At 35.4% G+C, this 21,711-nt stretch overlaps 5 protein-coding genes across 10 annotated transcripts; 3 read left to right on the top strand and 2 right to left on the bottom strand.

The window, feature by feature from the left end:
• LOC18039655 (G patch domain-containing protein 11) lies at window positions 1-2,971 on the bottom strand. 3 transcript variants are annotated; one of them, XR_002904884.1, is made up of 5 exons: window positions 2,792-2,971; window positions 1,565-2,095; window positions 1,008-1,073; window positions 711-877; window positions 1-343 (listed from the first exon to the last, which is right to left on the bottom strand). XR_002904884.1 is itself a non-coding variant. In XM_006429772.2 (4 exons), exons 1-4 carry the CDS (start codon window positions 2,927-2,929, stop codon window positions 818-820), a joined length of 795 nt encoding a protein of 264 aa, XP_006429835.1. In that variant the 5' UTR covers window positions 2,930-2,971; the 3' UTR covers window positions 358-817. The 3 variants fall into 3 exon arrangements, 1 of the variants encoding a protein (XP_006429835.1); XM_006429772.2 differs by lacking the exon at window positions 1-343 and having other exon boundaries at window positions 358-877; XR_002904885.1 differs by lacking the exon at window positions 1-343 and having other exon boundaries at window positions 844-877; window positions 1,008-1,135.
• Window positions 2,972-5,434: 2,463 nt separating this feature from the next.
• Window positions 5,435-10,523, top strand: LOC18039654 (protein STRUBBELIG-RECEPTOR FAMILY 2). Its single transcript, XM_006429770.2, has 16 exons — window positions 5,435-5,555; window positions 6,113-6,245; window positions 6,343-6,414; window positions 6,502-6,567; window positions 6,677-6,748; window positions 6,852-6,923; window positions 7,336-7,407; window positions 7,508-7,573; window positions 7,662-7,727; window positions 7,824-8,149; window positions 8,344-8,618; window positions 8,718-8,983; window positions 9,257-9,404; window positions 9,597-9,736; window positions 9,846-10,002; window positions 10,117-10,523. The coding sequence occupies exons 1-16, from the start codon at window positions 5,459-5,461 to the stop codon at window positions 10,300-10,302; spliced, it is 2,214 nt and encodes a 737-aa protein (XP_006429833.1). The 5' UTR covers window positions 5,435-5,458; the 3' UTR covers window positions 10,303-10,523.
• Window positions 10,524-10,714: 191 nt separating this feature from the next.
• Window positions 10,715-15,070, bottom strand: LOC18038452 (CDK5RAP3-like protein). Of its 2 annotated transcripts, none has more exons than XM_006429769.2 (10): window positions 14,811-15,068; window positions 14,516-14,650; window positions 14,081-14,175; window positions 13,872-13,966; window positions 13,630-13,765; window positions 13,365-13,520; window positions 12,670-13,218; window positions 12,254-12,462; window positions 11,472-11,604; window positions 10,715-11,032 (listed from the first exon to the last, which is right to left on the bottom strand). In XM_006429769.2, exons 1-10 carry the CDS (start codon window positions 14,869-14,871, stop codon window positions 10,901-10,903), a joined length of 1,701 nt encoding a protein of 566 aa, XP_006429832.1. In that variant the 5' UTR covers window positions 14,872-15,068; the 3' UTR covers window positions 10,715-10,900. The 2 variants fall into 2 exon arrangements, with proteins under 2 accessions (XP_006429832.1, XP_024038109.1); XM_024182341.1 differs by having other exon boundaries at window positions 10,946-11,032; window positions 11,447-11,604; window positions 14,811-15,070.
• Window positions 15,071-15,644: 574 nt separating this feature from the next.
• Window positions 15,645-18,524, top strand: LOC18037913 (outer envelope pore protein 16-3, chloroplastic/mitochondrial). Of its 3 annotated transcripts, XR_002904974.1 has the most exons (4): window positions 15,645-15,749; window positions 16,263-16,599; window positions 17,599-17,884; window positions 18,367-18,524. XR_002904974.1 is itself a non-coding variant. In XM_006429768.2 (3 exons), exons 2-3 carry the CDS (start codon window positions 16,269-16,271, stop codon window positions 17,745-17,747), a joined length of 480 nt encoding a protein of 159 aa, XP_006429831.1. In that variant the 5' UTR covers window positions 15,645-15,749; window positions 16,263-16,268; the 3' UTR covers window positions 17,748-18,030. The 3 variants fall into 3 exon arrangements, 2 of the variants coding, with proteins under 2 accessions (XP_006429831.1, XP_006429830.1); XM_006429768.2 differs by lacking the exon at window positions 18,367-18,524 and having other exon boundaries at window positions 17,599-18,030; XM_006429767.2 differs by lacking the exon at window positions 18,367-18,524 and having other exon boundaries at window positions 16,260-16,599; window positions 17,599-17,934.
• Window positions 18,525-19,173: 649 nt separating this feature from the next.
• LOC18037912 (rhodanese-like domain-containing protein 9, chloroplastic) lies at window positions 19,174-21,533 on the top strand. The gene is made up of 6 exons (XM_006429765.2): window positions 19,174-19,253; window positions 19,966-20,216; window positions 20,310-20,460; window positions 20,760-20,845; window positions 20,947-21,051; window positions 21,141-21,533. The coding sequence occupies exons 1-6, from the start codon at window positions 19,210-19,212 to the stop codon at window positions 21,209-21,211; spliced, it is 708 nt and encodes a 235-aa protein (XP_006429828.1). The 5' UTR covers window positions 19,174-19,209; the 3' UTR covers window positions 21,212-21,533.
• The last annotated feature ends 178 nt before the right edge of the window (window positions 21,534-21,711 follow it).

Raw genomic sequence — 21,711 nt, 5'->3', positions numbered from 1 at the left:
TTTGATGAGTATGAAGTATAGATGCCAAATTTACTGATGAAAGTTTCAAACTGCTTTACAAGGAAACTTTGAACTTTACAATCCACTTGAAATTTGATGAGTATGAAGTATAGATGCCAAATTTACTGATGAAAGTTTCAAACTGCTTTACAAGGAAACTTTGAACTTTACAAAATTACAATCCATGGCAAATTTTTACACATGGCCAAACAAAGCCTCAAAAATCTTCTATTCGAAATCTCAACCTCACATTCCCACAAAGAGACTTCAGTAATGTAAGATTTATTACCCCAACATCAGATTCCTTGAGTAAAATATATAATAAGAATCGGCAAAGCATGCTCTGCAACAAAAAAATATAGATCACAGTTCGATATGGTAAATAAAAAGATAAAATCAGCCATATAATATTGATGAACACAACATTCAATTTGGAACCAGAAAAAAGAATTGTTATATACTTAAGCTACTAGCTAGTGGTCTGTTCTGTGACATCACAAAATTTTCACCAACACAATTTTCTTTATGGGATAAGCGGGTAAAAAGAAATTGCCATAACTAAACATGTGTAGCCGAATATGTAAGAGTGTAGTGCAGCTTTAATTTTGAATGACAATATGTGTGATCCAATAATTTGGATTTGATGCTTTTCTGCTTTTGGCACCTGCTGACTCTAAAAAGCACCATTGTAAGACACAGAAGAAACTCACTTTGGCAAGAATGAAAGGGTTATGCAACGAGCTCCTGCTCGGTGCAAGCTCAACACCCATTTTGTGTGCTGAACAAACAGGCATTTGGCAGCCTGTATTACTGTGCTCTAGTGGTCATCTTCATCAATTCCAGGGCAGTTGGATGATAGTGCTTCAGATGATTCATACTGAAACAAATAGAAGGTTTATGCATATACAATCAGGACAAGTATGATGTGAGCTTAGACTAGTGTTTCAGATCTGAAATCCCAGCAAAACATCAGTTATAAATATCATCAACAGTACTATTAAGCTTACCTGAACCCCACAGAATAGGCAATAATGAAATTCATCTCTCAGTTTCAACAATATATCTAGCAAATCCTGCATCCATCAACAGTGAAATCATCACCCACCAAGGACATCCAAAAGCATCCACTATACAACTATATCAAGTTATGAGCATGAGAACAACATACTTAATGTTCACATAGGCAAGATATATGAATATCTCACTCATATTCGGATATGCATATCAAAACAGGGAGAATAAAGTAATGCTATATAATATTTAGCTCATGCTATTATAACCTCAATAGAACATAAATGATAATACAGTCCATAATCCATGTTTTCCAAGGTTACTGTTCCAATGTAAAATTGAAGCTAGAAAAACCAGCTTCAACAAGACCAAGGGAGAAGTTAACCACCGAAATGCATCCAACTAAACATTCAATCAGAGGCCCTTCAACATGAAGCTTAATTTAAACCTATTCCTCAAATGAATAACAATTTACAGTGATTGGGAAAAACCAAACTAGCTAAATCAGAGTATAGAATGACAAAAAAAAAAAAAAAAATTCCAGAGAACACACCTCTTCTGTTATTTCTTCCTCTTCCTCTTCTTCTTGTTCACCCTCTTCATCATCCTCTTTCTTCTCCGGAACAGCTTCTTTGTTCTCCAATTGATCAAGAGCTGCCTTTGCCTTATTGAAATTTATGATCACTCTTCGGCTCCGCCATAGTGACTTTTGCCTGGACCCAAACTCCTCCATCAAAGCATTCTCCTTCTGCTTTTTCCTCTCAGCTGCTATCTCTTCTCTCTTCCTCTTCTCCTTATAAGGGTCCTCGTGGCCAATCCCAACTCGTGACCTTCGAATCTCAATCCCCACTGGTTCCGATCTCCCTGAACCATCCTTACCAAGGGATGAACCAGGTGTGTAACCCATTTGCTTCAACAACTTGAACCCAATATTAGACTGTGGAATCGGAGCCTCTATTTTCGCTAAGGTTTGCTCATCCTCTTTCTGTTGCTTTCTCTCCTTTTCAATTTTACGTGGTTCATGCCGGTTAACAGCTTTTGACTTCTTTTTCGAAGATTGGATAACTGATTTGCTATTCTGGATCTGCAGATAATTGGTAGAATTGTTATACTATGCTTAGTCCCCCAAAACACAAAACAAAAACATACATTTTACTGTCTGTTTTTAATTGTTGTGCTTCTGCATGATTTAGGGAACACAACAGCTAAAGTATTTGGCAAATGCACAGATACCGTTTGCCAAATACCAACTACTCACTCACTTACGCTCAGCAACTAGTGGTTTCATTCTACAGAAGGTTGGATTAAAAGTCGAGCACCTCAATCCCAAGCATGTCCTAAAACCCCCTTTGTTATTAGTCCCAATGGATAGAAATAAACAGATTAAAATGGTTGATATGTTCTCTTTGCTTCTCCTTTCTTTAGATATGCAATTGAATCAACTAGTGTTTTGAATTGAACTACCTAGTGTAGACAGGATTCTAAGTAAAACCTTTTCATGAACAAACCTTAAGAGCACTAGTCAGCCAGATAAACAGTGACCATTTTTTTTAATTTTATATTTATTTATTTATTTTTTAAAGAACCTATCAGGCAGTATCAGGCTATTCAAAGAGATTGTGAATATGCTAGTAGTAATTGCTTTCATTTAAAACGGCTGAAAGTGGGAAATTTACGCCATGTTTGGACGCTTAAAAGTTGAAACGCAATCTTTAACCTTTTGTAAGAGCTAAAGAATAATATGGGATCTTAGTTAAATTGAATAAAATAACGAACTGACCTTCTTCAGTGAAGACTTTGTGGGGTTAGAAGTTTCGGGAGCAATAAATTGAGAGAGATCACCCATGTAATCATCATCTTCTTCTTCTTTAAATTCTCCATGGTAGCTTTGCTTCTTTGTCGATTCAGTTTCAGCCATCTCGGCGATGAGGGAGACGCGAGAGGAGACTGGGCTTTTCTGAATATGTTGCGGCCTTTTCTTAAAGAGCTTAGTGTTTAGGATCTTGACGGCCCAAAACGGTTTGGTAATTGAATGCCCAGTCAAATCTTTTATTTGAATTTTTTTGGCATTTTTTTTTTATTCAAGCAATTAGTCGGTAGATTAAATTTTGTGTTAAAAAAATAAATTAGATAAGAAATAATTAAGTTAAACTAGGCTTAATTCAATAAATTATTGAATTTGCTCCAGTAATACCTAAAATTAAGCAATTGTTTTAAAAAATTTATTAATTAAATACACACATTACATGAGATTCGAATTTAAGAGTTAAGTCTTAAAAAAGATTATTCACTAATCAATAGAGTTAAGTCTTAGTCTGATAGTCTCAAACTAAGCTAATTAACTATTGACTGCTTACTTTAGAAAAAAAAAACATAGCATTTACATTAATGTGTAATAAAAAAATTAAATCTAATGCAAATACTTATGCCAAAATCAAACGTATTTAAATAATTATTTAACTAATCAATTAACTATATTCTACAAAAAAAAATAAAAATAAAAAGGTTCTTCTACAAGCAATTCATCATCAATCCTATACTGCTCCTACCGATATCTCGAACCTAAAATATATATTTTTTTAAATTTTTTAACAAACTACTCTTGTTCTTCACCATCTCATGGAATGGAAACAATAGTTTTTTCGTCTTTTCATCAATAAGAAATGACTCTTTTAACCCCTTTAACCACCATTGATTACACGGGTCTATAAGTAAATAGTTTCTCTACACTTTGACATATTATCAATAATGATATTGCATCTATTTAGTATTGTATAGAGATCATAACTATAGTACATTTTTAATAAATAGCTAATACAATAGCATAGCATGTCCATTTTGATAATTAGACCCCCACCACATTTTTATAAGGGATATTATCATTTTCCCACTAAAGGTATTCTGACATATCATGTCAGTACTACGGTTTGGTAAAACTATCAATTTACCACCAAACATTTAAACTGTTAGCATTTTCCCACCATTCCGTTAAAACTCAGTTAATATGTAACATAAAATTTCTAAAAGGTCAATTTTACCCCTGGAGCATAAAAAACCATGTAATTAACCTTTCATGAATTTTGTAATTAAATCATCATTTGCTGGTTCTTCCTTCTTAAAGGAAAAAAATTACCCTTTATAAATTTTGTAAAATTGACCGTGTGGTGTTCGGTACTTCATAAATTGATTTAATTTATTTAATTTTTAAAGGGCAAATTTATTTATTTAATTTTTTTGTGTAAAATTATTATCATCATATCAAAGATAAAATTACTTCTTTTGCACATTCTTTTTTTCCCCTTCATAAATTGATTTTTAGTAGTTGAATAAATTGGCTTTAGCTCGTCAATTTAATAAATAAATTAAAAATTAAATCAATTTATGAAGTAACTAGCACCTCATGGTCAATTTTACAAAATTTTATAAAGGGTAATTTTTGTCCTTTAAGAATGAAGAACAACAAATGATGATTTAATTACAAAATTCATAAAAGGTTAATTATATGGTCTTTTATGCTCCAGGGGTAAAATTGACCTTTTAGAAATTTTCCGTTACATATTAACTGAGTTTTAATGGAATGGTGGGAAAATGCTAACAGTTTAAACGTTTGGTGGTAAATTGATAATTTTACCAAACCGTGGTACTGACATGATGTGTCAGAATACCTTTGGTGGAAAAATGATGATATCCCTTTTTGTAATTACCTCGCCAAGCATTTCTAGCTAATTATTTCATAAATGATTACCTTATAGTGTTATGATGATATTTAGACTTATAAAATTCATCCCAACTGATATGGTCCTTGATGTATCACTAATCAGTGTTACTAATTAACTTATTGGTGTTGTATAACTGCCACAATAAAGATAATATAAAACGTTAACAATTATCTAAAGATTATTAGTTTGAGAAATATTTATTTCATATTTATATTCAAAACCAAATAATAAATTGTTTAATTTTAATTTGCTTATTCACAAAAAGAGTGAGTCAAGCGTGTTAGTTAATAGCCGGTCAAAGGGATGAAAATTAAAAAAAGAAAAAAATGGCTAGAGCAGAGAAATTAAATAGGGGGCCAAACAAGGCCTTAATACGTGGCAAATTCTCTCAACGACCATAACGGTTCTGCTGACGTGGACACTCAGCTCGGTTCGTATAGATTCTCTCGGTTCGTTACAAAATCAACTCGTTTTCCACACTCTCAGTGACCATCTCTCATTCCTTCTTTCTCTCTTCCTCTCCGTGAAAAGTCCTTAACACTTTTTTCCCGAGAAAATATCATTTTCCTAGAAAACAGACCGTACGTTATTCATTACTTTTCTTCGCACTTACATTTTACTTTTGAGGCGTTAGATTCTCTTTTCTTTTACGGTCAGTCGTTTGTTTAACTGATGATTTTCTCTTTGTTTCTTTCCAGGAAACTGTTGATTTTTTTTTTCTCGAGAAAATGGACAAGAAGTACCATCTATCCTTGTATCTCACCGTACTTGTCTTCTTCGCAAGTCTTGGTTCACAGGCTCTGGCTTTTACGGATCCACTAGATGGTAATATCGTAATAGGCCATTTCTATATGGAGTATTTCCTATGAAAATTTGCGTATTTTATTGGTGATTATTATTGGTAAAAACGTTCTTTTACATCTGTTTGAGTCCTGAGAAAATGCAAGAAAAGTAAAGAAACTAAAATGTGATTGTTCAGGCTTTGATTACTCACATTTTTTTTATTGGAAAAAGAATGGTATGGTCAAGATCCGGAATCGTTTAATCAATTTTCTTATCGGCCAAACAGAAGCAAGGAATTTTTTTTTTTTTGTTCCACAAGTTTTGGGCAGAAAATTTGGCGGGAAAATAAGATAACCGACTAAGGCAATTATTCAGTGTGTACGCGCTTACAGTGAACCATTTAAAAGATTTTTAGTAGGCCTTCAGAAAGCAAGTGACATATTGTACTCTAAAATAACGTTGTTGAAATATGTGATTCTTGAAGTAGATACTCTCAAATCTTATGTTTGGCTTTCTTTAATCATGAGTTTAGCTAAGTTAATCATTTGATTTACACCAAGAATCTGTAACCTGAACACTATTTCTTTAATCCTGTGCAGTCACAGCTCTTCATGATCTGTACAAGGCCCTCAACAACCCATCACTGCTGAATAAATGGAAATTGGATGGTGGGGATCCTTGCGCAGAATTGTGGACTGGAGTGTATTGTTCTGAGTCATCTGTGATACACCTGTAACAAACATAGCCTGTGTTGATACTAACTAGTTACTCTATTTAGACTATAAACTAATTTGGCAAGTGCTAATTTGTTTTGTAATTTTATGAGTAGTAAAATTCCTGGGCTACAACTCACAGGGCATCTTGGAAGCAGGCTTCATGATCTCCATAGTTTGAAGCATTTGTAAGTGATTAGCTATCTTAACTTTATTGGATTAAAGATAGGAAAGTTCTTATTGTTTTAGTTCTTATTCTGGTTTTCTTATTATAGTGATGTTAGCTCCAATAGCATTGGGGGTGAAATTCCAAATGGCTTGCCTCCTAATGTCACTCATATGTAAGATGCCTCCTTTGTATATTTGGGTACTTTGTATGTTCAATCTCATATCACTTGTGAGCAGATTTGTTTCCGAAATGTGATGATTCTACTTTCATTATGCATCCAGAAATATGGCATTCAACAAACTGAACCAAAATATACCACACTCTTTACCTAATTTGAAACGTCTCAGACATCTGTGAGTTGCTAATCTCTTGACTACCTTTTTTGCTTATTTGGTTTATGATTATTCATCAGTGATTTCATCTTTTCTTTGTCTATTTCTTTCATTTTTTTGGCAGGAATCTGTCCCACAATATGCTGTCTGGACCCATTGGCAGTGTGTTTACTGGCCTGGAGAATCTAAAAGAGTTGTATGTTTTCTGTCAAATTTCTTGCATTTCAAGCTGAGGGAAAGTAAGGCACTTAAATATGTTCAAACTTGATACCTTACTGGGACCATTTTAAACAGGTCTTGTCCTATAAAATTTGAGTTTAAAAGTGGCATACGAAGGGGAACTGGTTTTTATCAATTGCTGTGCTATAATTTACTATGTGAAGGGAATTGATATTCTTGTGTGCATGAATGGAATAATGATCTGGTTGAGGTATCAAAATGGCATGTTGATTAAGCAATAAGTGCTTTTTTCCTTCTATATAGCTGTGAATTTGCATGATATTCATTTTCTGACTTGGACTACTTACATCACCTTGCTTTGTATAAAGATACCAGTCAAATGACGATCACTCTCTTTTTCGTAATTGGAAGTCATTTTCCTATCACAGGGATCTATCATACAATGACTTTACTGGAGACCTACCAAGTTCTTTTGGATCTCTGAAAAATCTTTCTGCACTGTAAGTTGTTATGTCATTTCATTCAAGACTTCTTGTGCATGGCAAAATGACTTTCTACAGTTGCATATTTTGCTGATTTCCATCTGTTGTTTATCTCAAGGTTCTTGCAGAATAACAATTTCACTGGATCAGTTATTTACCTTGCTGATCTTCCCCTCATTTACCTGTAAGTTTCTTCTCAATGTTTTGTGCAGAATTTTGCAGTTTATTCTCACATTTCCTTATTTTATTTGCTTAACCATATCTGACTCCAGGAACATTGAAGATAATCAATTCAGCGGTGTAATACCTAAGCAGTTTGAGTCGATTCCAAATTTATGGTATGTGACCAAAGTTTTTAAGTCCGATTACCTTCTATCTGCCATTATTAACCATCAAATTACAAATTAATCAGTTTTCAAAATTTCTGTAAATAGGTTTTGGGGCAACAAGTTCAATGTAGATCGCAACTCTCCACCATGGAGTTTTCCTATGGATAGTTTACCCATTAGGCATAATTTTAGTGCTCCTCCAACGTCTCAGTCAAGTGCTGTTGAAAACTATCCCTCGAATGACATCGACCAAAAGCACAAGAAAGGGATGAGCCCTGGAGGAATAGCTTTTCTAGTTTGTGGTCTAGCTCTTGCGGCAACCTGTGCAGCACTGTTCATTGCATTCCGTATTAATCAAGCCCGTGCAGCAAGACATAATAGCTTGGAGAGCACTAGCACAATGCATTCTCTACCACTCAGTACAGCCAGAGGTGAGGTCTCTTATCTGTGATTTAATCTGTGAGAGTTAGTAAAATTATTCCTTGCTCATGGTAGGTTAGAACCATTTTATGTTAGCTTGTGACTTACTCCACATCTTACGCTGCATGGCTTCCTTTGTTGGATAAACTAGTATACCTGTCTCATTGATTATTTCATTTACAAATTTCTTCTTTCTTGTTTATAGAGTTCTCTTCCACTGGACCTGAAGAAAGCCCCCGCTTCTTGGCTGTTAGCGCTCCACTCTTTCTTGGCCCAAGGCGGGTACCTCCTGTTCATGCCATTAAAACGGAGTCAACTATCAGAAGAAAAAGTTTCTCAAAGAATTGTAAATTGCCAGAAAATGTAACAGTATACTCTGTGGCAGAGCTTCAGCTAGCTACAAACAGCTTCAATGAAGATAATCTTCTCGGGAAGGGATCTCTTGGTTCTGTCTACAAAGCCAATTTTCCAGATGGCCAAGTATATACTTTAACTAGTCTTGTGTTTTAGTAATTTGCTACAGCATTCAAATTTTATACCGTGTTTAACATCTTTCTTTGCTTCTTGCCTTTTTGCCAGTTTTTGGCTGTGAAGAACATCAACATGCCATCACTATCTTTCGATGAAGAGGAACAGTTCATGGATGTGATTCGGATTTCATCTCAATTTAGGCATCCAAACATTGTGAAACTTCTTGGATATTGTGTGGATCATGGACAGCATTTGCTTGTCTACGAATTTGTCAGAAATTTGTCCCTAGCTGATGCTCTGCACAAAGAAATCTACAAGCCACTTTCTTGGGGAATTCGCCTCCACATTGCCCTTGGCATCGCCCGCGCTTTGCAGTAAGTATTTGACAATCATCTACTGATAAATTTTAAGGGAATCCCCTGAAAAGAACTACTTCATTAAATGCTAAATGAAACAACTTGTAAGCGTACCATTCTTTGTTAAAATATATGACAATGACTAGCACTGTAATTGGTGACTGCTTCATCAACCTGCAAGTATAGACAGCATAAATATCAGAGTAATGCTGCTTTTCCTTTGAGATAGGACTAGGAAATCCGGTGTTATCTTGAAGTTTTGAAGTTTTCATGCCAACTGATTTTTTTCAGCTATTTGCACTCCCAATTCTTCCCCCCTGTCTCTCACTGCAACATCAAGGCTGCTAACATCTTGCTTGATGAAGAACTACTACCACTTATCTGTGACAGTGGGCTAGCTGTTTTGAGGCCTCTTACCAGCAACAGTGTTAAACTGAAGGTTAGTCCATTTAGGAATTGTTTTCACGTTTGCACTTATTTTATTAACAAAATCTGTAGCTTGTAAACCGCTAAGGGATTATAGTAAACTGCTGGGGCCCAAGTAGTGTTCTTCACAAAATGTTTTAAGTTTCTTAGAAATAAGAGATCAAGTATGAAAAAAGACTCATGTATTGCACACTAATGTGAACAGGCCTCAGAAATTGCTATCAGTAACGCCGGCTACATTGCACCTGAACACTGGGAACCAGGAAGCGATAACACAAAGATTGACATATACGCCTTCGGGGTGTTGCTTTTGGAGCTATTAACCGGAAAGACACCTGTTGATGGGTATGGTTTATATATATATATATATATATATATATATATATATATATGTGCACCCTAAATTTCTCATTATTTTGTCGCTGTGAGCCATTTTCTTCATTTTGTGATACAGTTCAAGGCCAAGACAAGAGCAATCTTTGGTGAAATGGGCTTCATCTCGGCTTCATGACCGTGAGTGTTTGGAGCAGATGGTTGATCCTGGAATTAAAGGAACTTTCTCCTCCAGGTCTCTTTCCCAGTTTGCTGATATTGTCTCCGTTTGTATTCAGGTACTACTAAATTCATTTCTTCACCTGGAGTCACATAAGCACCTGATATTATGATGGCATCTTACCTCTTTAAACTGATACATTTCAATTGGTTGGATATGAAACTACGAGCAGCCTGAGAAGGAATTTCGACCTCCCATGTCTGAAATTGCGGATTCCCTGACGCGTCTGGTACAAAAGCACTGCATGTTGAAAACCGGTGGAGCTGATTATCCCGAGGTTGACCCATTTGAGAGATCTTTCCGTTCCACACAGACCCGATTCATGGGCTCACCTACAGTGAGCTATATGTCCGCCTGATGTTACAGCCGATTGACTGGTACGGCAACAAAACCTTTTCTTTCCTTAATTAGGGTGGTGCTAAGTGAAACTCTGAAAGTGAGTGCCTCTCACTGAAACTGTTCACTTTGCTGATGGGATATTATTCTTCGGTTTTGTAAATCTGATCTATCGTGTAATCTGTTGCGTATAGCAGCCATATGCCTAATGTCATCGAATCTCCTGTTACGGATGTTCTTACGTCTAACCCATATTCATTTGATTCAAGGCCTGACTGAGTGTAAATAACTGGCACCATGAAACTTTCTTTCAATTCAATTTTAATTAAAAAGATGAACAAGAAAACAAACCAATGAGGGTGCAGGTCGTGCATTCTTGCACCAATGTAATAACCATCCGAATTGAGTCCAAAATTTGATCAAGTATGACGATTGAACTGTTAGAATACAACAATAAAATAATTGGGAAATAAGGCTCCGGTTTACATCTATAATAAATTACAAGAAAATCAAGAATTCTACCACCAAAAAAAAAAAGAAAAAAGAATTCCACATTCATTCTCCTGTCCATTTTCAAATATATTATTATAGCGAATTTAATCAGTATCTACTCAGTGAATTTACATACTAATCCCACTATTCAGCAGGGCGTTAATCTCTCCAATTATGTTCACAGGTCTTCCATCAAACATGGATGAAAGTGTACCCCCGCATAACTTCTTTAGCTCCCTGGTTTTGTTAAGAGCTGCTTCCTGCAATTTAAAGAGCAGTTAATTAAAATTCTGCGAAAAAATTTTAACCACCAAATTATTGTTTTCAAGTATAAACACTTTGTTGTTCTTTTTTTTTTTCGCCCTCTTCCACACATACAAAATTTTCTGGTCATTTTAAGAGAGAGAGAGAGAGAGCAAGAAAACAAGCAAGAGGACTATTGACCAGGCAAGATTTATAAACAAGTTAAATGCCTCATTTTAGAAAAGCTTTTATGTGGGTGGTCACCAATACAAATGGGGTATGAAGAAAAGAAAATCGTGAAATCGAAAGTAATTGAAGTTTAGTTATCTAGTTTTGCTTTTATACTGGTCGGAGGAACACGCGTGAAAAATGATGAATGACACAAGATATGACAGCAATTCTGATTTTACATTTTGCCAGGGAGCATATACCTAGTTTATCATATCAGATACAAACCTGCTTCGGCCAAGATGAAGATAAAGCATTTTGAAGCTCCATGCGTTTGGAAGCCAAGTCCTTCAAACCTTCTTTCAATTTCACTTCATGATGTTTCTTTGCTTCCAATGCAGTAACTAGTCTGTCTAGATATCTGTAATTCAGATCAAAACATAAATACAAACTAATAAAGTGAAAAACATGACTCCTTATAACATGAGCCAACACACTTAAAAACTCCTCTAGACTGCACTGGGGGGAAAAATCCAGTTAAAAAAAACTACAGTACTAAAATATGTATTGACAGAATGATCACAAAATTATTAAGACATACAGTGCATTCATCACAGAACAAAAGAGGCATTAAGGTTTGCGATTCAAGAACATTTTACATGGCTAGGATAGAGTTTGGATACTATCTCAACAAAACCAAGGAATGCAGCCTTTTTATTACAAACAAAATGTTAAATTATTTTAGGACCACATTTGAAAACTGTGTTTGAAAATACCCAACCACATGCATTTTTCGTATTTCTTGGTTTCAAAAACAAAGAATCTTATGCAGTTTGCAAACTAAATTGGTCCTAAGCTACCCAACTAAATTCTCTAGTACGGGCATTTCGCTAGTTACACTTGACTGAAAAGCAAGAATTTGATTGACTAGATGTTATTGTGCTAGGGGATTTCACTTGATAAGATGTGGGAAATCAGCTAACTTCCAAATATTTATTGGAAGTCCATCTAAAAATAAACATTAAAAATTAAAAGAAATAGCTCAAACCCATCTAAATTATCTGCGGCACCTCTTGGAGTTGAGAATCATGATCAGGTCCCGAGTTTTCCTATTTGTCAGCAGGGAAATGGCCGAGGAAACATCAGATAACATTGTCTCAATAGCATCAGGAGAATACTGCTGCAACACCAAGGGAGCAACCGATTGGACTTGATTACGCAAGGACAAAGTCTCCTCATTCCTTAACTCCACTAATCGCTGATTTAAGAATGCTTTGATCTGATAAGATAACAGCAAATCCAAGCATGAAATCTTGATTTAGGAATGCAGTGATGTATTGACAGAGTAAAAAAGTATTTGAGTCCATGCTGTTTGATTCTCTATTTCTTTACAGAGTGAGTTATAAGAATCGCCAAAAAGGGGGAAAGGGGAAAAACCAGTTACAGTGGCATGAGCTGATCAGATACATGATGCGTTCAATTATACCTCATACAAATCATCAAGAATCTTATTCCTGTACTCTGTCTCCAGTAGCTGGCTTCTGTCTTCACTGATTCCTGGGGATTGGGTTAAAATATCTGGAACAGATTTCTGATTTTCCACGCTGATATTTGGCGGATTAGCATCGTCAATCACATCAACTTGAGGAGTGTCAACACTAATATCCCATGATACCTCAGAAGCAGAAAGTGCAGCAGGCAAGGTATTGCCCTCTTTATTTGATGGAGTTTGATCAGTTTCCTGAGGACCCTCTAAGAACTCGCTAGCATTAACCATTTCATACGGACCTAAGCCATTGCCAGCATCTTCTGTTTCTTCCACAGTACCAATATCCCAATCAATCTGCGGACTGTCAACTGAAATATCCCAGTCAATGCTATCTCCAGCAGCTTTTGTGTCCTCTCCCACAATCTGATTATCATTAGAGCTTGATTGAACATCAACAGAACCAACGATCTCAGAAGCAGCAGAGACATTCATTGATGGGGGATTTTCATGAACGTCTTTCAAGTTCAGTAAGACAGCCACCGATTTCTGCAATCACATTTGAAGGCCAAATTATTGAAGAAAATCAAAATGACTTAAACCTCCATTTGGATATATTTTGTTCAGGACTAATGATTGGGCATCGTGTGCCCACCATAATCAGTTGATAAATCAAATAACAATCATTGTCTTACATCCTTCTCCGCGTGAGTGTGAACGTCTCTGACAAAAGTGGAATAATATTCCATAGCCTGTGACATCGAATCACTACTTATGACTTCCAAAATCCTGCTAAATGTGCTTGGAAGCGAATTAGCAGTCTCCAATAGTTCATGCCTCACACTTTTTCCCTGCAAAGAGAGACAATTGTCCTTACAAAACATAGAGTAAACCAAAAAAAAAAAAAAAACAGATCAAACCAATTTCTCAACCACCAGTAACATGCTTATTGTAAGTTACCTGCAACCCAAGTTCTTGACAGGCCTCAACATATTTAGCTGCTGATAGAGCCACGCTTCTTTTTGTATCAGCCTCTTTGCGATCAAGTTCCGCTAGCTGTTGCTGAATCTTTTGCACTTGTTTCTTCTGAAATGGACTTCATATTTTTCAAACACTCCATCAAGAAATTTTGTCTTATCAAATAGCAATACCTTAACTCCAATATTTATATCAAAAGAAGAAGCTTAGTGCGATACACTCACATCTCATAGTTTACATTTTGAACCATAATCTGAGCAGCCTCACCGAGAAAAATATGATCTTTCTCATATGAACGCACAATTGCTTCCCAAGAACCCTGTTGAAAACATTCTGAATACATAAAACAACTACCACACAAATGCAACTACAGCAACAAGTGAGAACCACAAAAAGAGAGAGAGAGAGAGAGAGAGAGAGCATAGTGTCTTACAGCAGCACCTGATAGTCGGCCAAATATATTCCGGCTTTCTGGGGTTGATTTCAGAAGTTTTTCACAAATTTTTTTGGCCTCCAAATAATCAATTCCTGGGAAAAAGAAAAAAAAAATTGCATTCATCATACAACCTCTTTTACTCTACAATTGCTATGAAATAGAATAACTAGCTGTCAAATACAAACTACAGTTCTGCTAGTGAAGCGCGCAGTTACAAACACACCCAAAGTAGGCAACAATAATAAAAGCCCAGAGATTGGAGAAACAAACCAATTGCGGCCCTGTTTGTAACTGCTGAGATATTGAATTTTTTTTTTTCATGAAAAGGAAAACAAAAACCTTCTCTTTACCAATTAGGTCAATTAATTAAGATCCCAGAAAGAATTAAAAACAAAAAAAACCGACAAGAGATTAAAAAAAAAAAAAAGGTACCTTCAGGGTCAAGGGTGTGGAAATAAGGATCAATATCTTTAGGAAGTGAGGGAAATTCCTTAGAAATTTTAGTTCTGATCACAGCCATTCGTTTTCTCCAATCAGACGGTATTCGCTTCCGATCAACCAACCATTCTTCACAATTCAAACAACAAGACAAAACAACCCCATTAACCCCCAGAAAATAAAAACTAAATTCCCCAAAAAATCGAAATAAATAAATCAATAATAAAAACTAGTGAGAAACAGCAAAGTAAGCAGTGGAATTGAAAAAGAGGGCGGGTGGTTTCGTTACCTCCGAGACGAGAGAATGTGATGTCGATGGGAAGATTTCGTATGTCTTCCTGGCTCTGCATGTTTCACTTCCCCCTTCCAGTGCCTGAACTGAGAAAGAGCTTTCGTTATGTCTTCTTGGTTCGGTTTCGTTTCGTTTGTTCTTTTTTGAGTTTCGGTCCTCCGTTCTCAAATTCTCTCCGCAGTCTGCTGCGTTTTTGTACCAGGGACAACTTGGTTCCGGGTTAACGGATCAAGCTCATAGCGGATCCGAGTTTCTAATTGGATAATCAATTTTATCGTTAAGCTCCACACAAAGTTTTATATTTCACTTCAACAGACTATAATATCGAGTTTTATTAAATAAGTCATCATAATCAACATTTGTTTTCATTGAATATGTTGCAAAACCTACTTTTTTTTCCCTTTGAAAAACTGAAAGTAAAACATTAGTCTTTTAAAAAAAAAATATTATTTGTTCATAAGAGCCTGATAATAGATTTTGAGAGTACGATAAAGAGGTAATTCATAAGTTAAAAAAAAAAAGAAATATATTGAATTATAAAATATAGATTATGTTCATAATCTAATGAAATTTTTTAGAATGAATCAAGTTACAGGGAAGATTTTGATAATTTAAAAAATAATAGTTAAAACTAGTATTTCAAAACATTTATAAAATAATTCCTTAAAGGTGATTTAAGATGAAATGTTATATAAAATTATTAAAAAATCTTTGCATAGATGTTGGACTGTAACTCAAAATACCTAAACTTATCGGTCAGTATTTAACACCCGAAAGGCCCAAAACGGTGAAAAAGAAGAAGATCGTGGGGTAAAGTAGTCAATACGCATATTGCTAGAAACAAGTTCAATTACATCACGAGTTCAATGTCTAGTCTAAACTCCTCTCCTGCACTTCGAGCTGAAAATCGGCTTCTCCAAATTCAATCTTGATCAGGTATTTCTCCCTATTTAGCTCTTAAATATTTTTACTAATTTATTAAGTCGTTGAAAAATCCTTTTTTTTATTAAATGCCTAGTTCAAATTAGATTTTTATCTGGGCACATTTCTAGGGTTTGCTTATACCGATTAGTTCAAATTAAATTACTTGGGATTTTTTTTGCTCTCAATGTTGATATATTCACGACATATTGTTTCGAATTTTTAAGGAAAGAGGCATTTTTCTTGGTTCGTTTAATTTGATTTAGGCGTTAATTTTATTAGCATATTGTTGATGTTTCATTTGATTTCTGTGGTAAATGTATTCACTAAGCCATGTTACAATGATTTAGGCGTCCCTATGGTTAGATTGTTTCAATTGTTTTGTAAATGAATAAAATACTTATTTTGATTATTTTGTTGAAAAAAAAATTCTTTCATTTTAAATGTAAGTCTTAGCGAGAGGTTGGAATGTGATCTGATGGCTGGTTTATGATCTGTCTGTGAATTCAATTGGTACCTGGTTAGCAGAAAGCAATGGATCCTTCAGAGCTTAGGTATTTGGAGGATGAGGATACTCCGATGATGAAGACAATTAAGGGGGCAACTTTTGGTTTAGTTTCTGGAACTATATTTGGAACCGTCGTCGCTACTTGGCAAGACGTGCCTCGTGTGGAGAGAAGAGTTGCACTTCCGGGGTTGATAAGGACGCTGAAGATGATGGGTAATTATGGGATGACTTTTGCTGCAATTGGTGGAGTTTACATTGGTGTTGAGCAGCTAGTTCAGCATTACAGGATGAAGAGAGACTTTGTCAATGGAGCCGTTGGAGGTTTTGTTGCTGGGGCAACCGTTCTGGGCTACAAAGGTGATAATTCTTTCTTTAGGTGGTCAGCTTTTTCTTTTTGCTTTGATTCTTACTGTCAAGAATTTAATGAATTAGATACGAAAAGAGTAGTTAACCTAGTGTCCTTCTGGACTTGCATGGTTTACATTAATTTCCTCATTTTGGTGTTTTGGTTTGATGATTAGCTGTTGTCTAGAGAGATGTACATAACAAACATTAAATGCTTTCTTCCAGTTGACTAGCTGTTCTTGTTACATCAATTTCGTTGCATTTTCTTGTATCTTTATTTGTATTTTTTTTTTTCAGTTTTTGTATTTTTCTTGTGAGGAACATAAAATATAAAGTCATAACTAGCTGTTCTTGTTGAAATGCCAATGCTTGCGGCCAAGATCTGGTATGCAGAGTCTAAACGAAGATAAAAAATTGCCTCTGTTGATTAAGAGGTGCTGGTTAGATTTAGATTTCAATTTTTCTTCCTGGAATGATGTTTAATGTCACTAGATAACAACCTTTTTAGGTACTTGTTCCAAAATCGTGATTAATATATCACGGAGTTGGCTATTATCACTTATCTCAAATTTTTGCTGTAATCCATTGGTTTGGGACCTTATCCTCGTGTCTTTCTCTCAGTTTCTGCCCATATTTTGAATCTTCAACATGTCAAAATGATTCCTTTAATTTTCACATCCACTCAAAAGCTTCAAATGTTGATGAACTAAAGGCAGAATTTTTCAGGCATATTACCTTGAAGATGCGGATCTAATTGCTTGGATGCTGATTAGTGAACATTGTTCCAACTAGGAGATGTTCCTACTTAGCTTCTTAACCTGTTTTGATATTACTTTCATGGAAAGGTTGTTTTACAGAGTTATAGGCCATAAAGATTGTTCATGATTTTTACCATTCCCCAGCACTTGATTGAACAGTGATTTCAATCACTAGTGCATATTAGCTGTCAATATTGTCCACTTTTTCATCAATATACATAGTATAATGGTTGATGTTCTCTCCATGTTGCAGGAAAGAGCATTTCATCAGCAATTTCTGCTGGTGCCGCACTGGCAGTTACTTCTTCTCTAATTGATGCTGGTGGTCAGACTACAAGAATAGACAATGGCAAGGAATATTACCCATATACCACCAAGAAAAGATCTACTGCTGATCAATAATTTCTCATTGCTAATGTTGAAAAAGAAGACGAGCAGGTTAATGAGACAGAATTAGTCACTGTTTCACTCCACTGGCTGTATGTTTGTTTCTAGAGATGTAAACATACTCTTGGGTGCTCTTTCATCATTATTCACTTGTAAGTTTTTCGATTCCAAATGGATGATTGCAATAAATATGCTTCGTCAATTTGTTGTTCTGTTTAGATGTCATTTATTCTATTTGAGTCACTTGCCATTCCTTGGTGACAATTTGAAATTTAAGAGAATTATCTTGGTTTGGTTACTTGCTCGGATACTTGGATTGAAGTTTTTTTTTTTCATTGTGCAATATTCTACTTAACATTGGAAATATATAAAGGTAATTGCAACAACTGTTGACTGATAGTTATGATTATATATGAGTGACTGTAATTCCAATCAAATGGAGAAGAATTCAGTCCTAGCTTTTGAGCTACCACTCATCAAATAACTTGGAAAAACAGTTATAAAGCAGCAGCACATAGATAAAGCTATGATTGACGAATGATCCATAATTTCACTGAAGTAGCAGAAAGAAAACTGAAGAAGAATTGCTTCGACTGACTTGCAGATTATAATCAATAGAGAATTGAATTTGCAGGGAAGTGAGGAACTAGAATTGGTGTTTGAGTCTCTCAACGGATGAATTTTGGCTGCGCAGACTGAGTGAGCACCTGCACTCCATCACTGGACACATGAGAAGGACGATGAATGCAGCGACATAAGGATGAGAAGAACCCCATTTACTTGTATCATTCTCAATTATGATGCAAATTTTTTTTGTTGAACTGAGTACCTTCAACTTATAAAGATAGAATTTGGCAAGCAACTTTTTCTTTGTTAATTCTCGTGTTGGCTGACTAGTTTCTGATATATATTATTGATCCCAGCGCATAAAATTTAAGTAACTTGTCTAAAGAAAGCTTTGTTGAGAAAAGTTTAACGACTTAAACTTACGAGTCATTAGCGGTAAGAAAAATCTATTAGGCAAAAAAGTGAAAGACTAAGACATTTAGATAAGAAGATAATTTCAGAGTGGTATGGAGTCGTTTATTTGTAGTTATTTTCAAAGCAGACGACCCTATGTTTTAAAATTTAGATTGTGAATTTATATGTACTACTTTTGGGGCCAAATCTACCATTTTAAACGGTGCTTGGAACTGTATATCACTATATCTAATCCGGTTGGAGAAGAAAAGTTGATTTAAGTGTCTAATTTGCATTTAAGCCAAACCATATGTAGTTTTATGAAAAGTTCCACCCTTTATGTTTTGATTGAACCAAGGAGCCTCGAAGAAATATATCCAACACTTATTTCCACGTGGCGGCAACCCATTGTCGCTACCGAATTTCGTGGGCTACCACCTCATAGCTGCTTTCCATTAACTACACTGTAGAGAAAGGGAAAGAGAGCGAGAAGAGAAAGCGCTAAAGAATTCTTCCAATGGCAGGGATTGGCGCTTCTTGTTCATTTCTTCCTTCACGGAGGTAACAAAAAATTTTCTTTCCATTTCAAAAGCCGAGAAAGTGTCACAGCATTGCTGAATTAATTTTTTTTTTCCCCTGCTTTGCATATTGGAGAAACTATAAAATGTTTAGTGCAAGCATTAGAAACTCAATTGCCTTGTTTTCTTCTCAGTTACTAAGTGTCAAGAACAGGTTTCATGAAGTAAGCACAAAATGTAAAATTTAGATTAAAATCTAAGCGGGATTGCAATTTGTATGAGTTGATAATGATTGGTCTCTTTGAATATTTGTGTATGCTGTTTGCTCATCAACGTTGAACAAATATTTTTGGAAATTTAATTTTTTCAGGCCTACCTTATTATGCTTTATGCAACTCTGATTCTGTGACTCTGCTTAATTTGTTGCTCTTTCAATGGGTTGATATTATTTTCTATTGAAATTGTTTTTGACCTTTCATTTGGTTGCTTAGAAAATGGGGAGAAAGAGAGTATATGAAAATCTATCTTGTACTTTGTTTAAGTTAGCCTCTAAAAAAGGAAGTTCAAGCTCAAAAAATATATGTTTATCTTTTCAAAAGTTACATTTTGTGTTCAGTTTCTAAAATATGGTCATTTGACTAAGATAGACAGTCTGCTGTGATGATGTTGGTAACATATTTATATATATTGCTTAGAGACTTTATAACTCATCTGCTGGGAAACTAAAGTTGAATGGATTAAGAATGTGTTTACAGCAAATTGCGGACAACTTGGTTGCAATTTGAAACTCATCCTGGAAGAAAAGTGTCAGGAAAATCAATCTGCAGGAGAAATTTGAAGATTAGAGCTGATGTAAACTATGTAAATGCTGAAGAAGCAAAGAATCTTATAGCCGTGGAGCGTTATGCAGTTCTTGATGTTCGTGACAACTCTCAGTATAATCGTGCTCATATAAAATCATCTTATCATGTGCCTCTTTTTATTGAGAATCAAGACAATGACCTGGGTAATATATTTTTTCCTTCTACATCTTTTGTGTGTTGTTTATGTATGGCTTCTTGCACTTACTCAAAACTTATTTTGGTTTCTGTTGGCGCAGGGACAATTATAAAGAGGACTGTGCACAACAATTTTTCGGGGTTATTCTTCGGGCTTCCATTTACAAAACAGAATCCCGAATTCGTGCAATCAGTTAAGAACCAGTTTTCTCCCGAAAGTAAACTGTTGGTTGTTTGCCAGGAAGGATTGAGGTCAGTTTTCATATTCAGCTGATTGTTTTAGTACAGAGTAGGATTAGAGTTTTAGCAGCCATTTTAGAGGAAAGTTTCCGGGATGGGCAATGGTCACATTCAACTTCAAGAACTTCAGTACCGGGAGGATCATTGTCCTGTGTTGTATCTACAGTTGGATCATTCTTATAGTTGTCATCCTTCATCAGATTTTATTAATGTGATTCTGAGAAGCATTCTTTTCCATATTACTTCACACATAAGTTGGTCATTTTTGCTTGCAACCATTGATGGGATTTTGTTTCTTTTTTAATGTCAAGGTCTGCTGCTGCAGCCAATAAGTTAGAGGAGGCTGGTTTCCAAAACATAGCATGCATCATGTCAGGGCTTCAAACCGTGAAACCGGGTTAAAGCCCTTGCTCTTAACACTCCTTTTAAGACTAGCTCTTAGTAGTAAGCAAGCATACGAGAAATTTTTTTTTTTTGTTTTTTTTTTCTGTTTTGTAGGTACATTCGATTCTGTAGGTTCCACTGAGCTGCAAGATGCTGGAAAAGCTGGTTTGGTTACAGTTCAAGGCAAGATTTCAGCTGTACTTGGAACTGTGCTTATCTGTAAGTCCATTACTCAATGAAACAACCACATTGTTCTGCACCTCAGCTCTTTGATTGTATACTATATGCTCACTTAATCAAATGGGCAGGTGCATTTCTATTCATCACTTTCTTCCCAGAGCAAGCCGAGAAGTTGTTCCAGTTGTCCCCCGCGAGCTAGTTCTTAAGATCCCAGATTTTGTAGATCTTAATCCATGTGTAACTGTTGGAGAAATTGAGTTTTTGAAGAATTGCCAGCATGCTAGCCAAATGGCAAAGGGGGAGCAAAGTTTGTAAACATTTGTGAAGAACCTGAATTTTGCTGGCCACAAGATGAATGCACCAAGTTTCAGTGTAACCCTCGCAATATTTTTATTCTCGTAACAACTATATGAGTTGTAGAATAATCAATCCAATCAACCCCCACCAGAAATGCCATTAAATGACTAAATTGAGAACCAAACGAAGAATAATAGAATATGCTTCACATATAATTGATGAGATCAATGTTGTTACCTTATTGATGTTGTAAAGCAGTCATTTTCATAAGAAGGCGTTCAATATTTTAATTATTATTAACGAAATTAAAATAAGAAACTTTTCTCCTCTATATCTTCTTTGCGCAAATGCTATTAGCTTAGCTACTTTCACAAATAAAACGTCATTTATTAGTGCTGGATT

The sequence above is a fragment of the Citrus clementina genome, unplaced genomic scaffold (assembly GCF_000493195.1).
Source record: "Citrus clementina cultivar Clemenules unplaced genomic scaffold, Citrus_clementina_v1.0 scaffold_6, whole genome shotgun sequence".
Lineage (NCBI taxonomy): Eukaryota > Viridiplantae > Streptophyta > Magnoliopsida > Sapindales > Rutaceae > Citrus > Citrus x clementina.
The sequence above is the reverse complement of the archived record's forward strand: the minus strand, read 5'-3'. Positions and strand labels throughout refer to the sequence as shown.

Coding starts and splice junctions, on each gene's coding strand:
- LOC18037912 (XM_006429765.2), top strand. CDS start 19,210: ATGGCAGGGATTGGCGCTTCTTGTTCATTTCTTCCTTCACGGAG. Junction 20,217..20,309: donor GAATCAAGACAATGACCTGG/GTAATATATTTT, acceptor CTGTTGGCGCAG/GGACAATTATAAAGAGGACT. Junction 21,052..21,140: donor ACTTGGAACTGTGCTTATCT/GTAAGTCCATTA, acceptor TCAAATGGGCAG/GTGCATTTCTATTCATCACT.
- LOC18039654 (XM_006429770.2), top strand. CDS start 5,459: ATGGACAAGAAGTACCATCTATCCTTGTATCTCACCGTACTTGTCTTC. Junction 6,415..6,501: donor CTCCATAGTTTGAAGCATTT/GTAAGTGATTAG, acceptor TTCTTATTATAG/TGATGTTAGCTCCAATAGCA. Junction 10,003..10,116: donor TTGTCTCCGTTTGTATTCAG/GTACTACTAAAT, acceptor AACTACGAGCAG/CCTGAGAAGGAATTTCGACC.
- LOC18039655 (XM_006429772.2), bottom strand. CDS start 2,929: ATGGCTGAAACTGAATCGACAAAGAAGCAAAGCTACCATGGAGAATTT. Junction 2,096..2,791: donor CAAAGTCTTCACTGAAGAAG/GTCAGTTCGTTA, acceptor AATTATCTGCAG/ATCCAGAATAGCAAATCAGT. Junction 1,074..1,564: donor AGGAAGAAATAACAGAAGAG/GTGTGTTCTCTG, acceptor TGATGGATGCAG/GATTTGCTAGATATATTGTT.
- LOC18037913 (XM_006429768.2), top strand. CDS start 16,269: ATGGATCCTTCAGAGCTTAGGTATTTGGAGGATGAGGATACTCCGATG. Junction 16,600..17,598: donor AACCGTTCTGGGCTACAAAG/GTGATAATTCTT, acceptor TCCATGTTGCAG/GAAAGAGCATTTCATCAGCA.
- LOC18038452 (XM_006429769.2), bottom strand. CDS start 14,871: ATGCAGAGCCAGGAAGACATACGAAATCTTCCCATCGACATCACATTC. Junction 13,766..13,871: donor CAAAATGTAAACTATGAGAT/GTGAGTGTATCG, acceptor AAAAATATGAAG/TCCATTTCAGAAGAAACAAG. Junction 12,463..12,669: donor TTCTTGATGATTTGTATGAG/GTATAATTGAAC, acceptor TTATCTTATCAG/ATCAAAGCATTCTTAAATCA.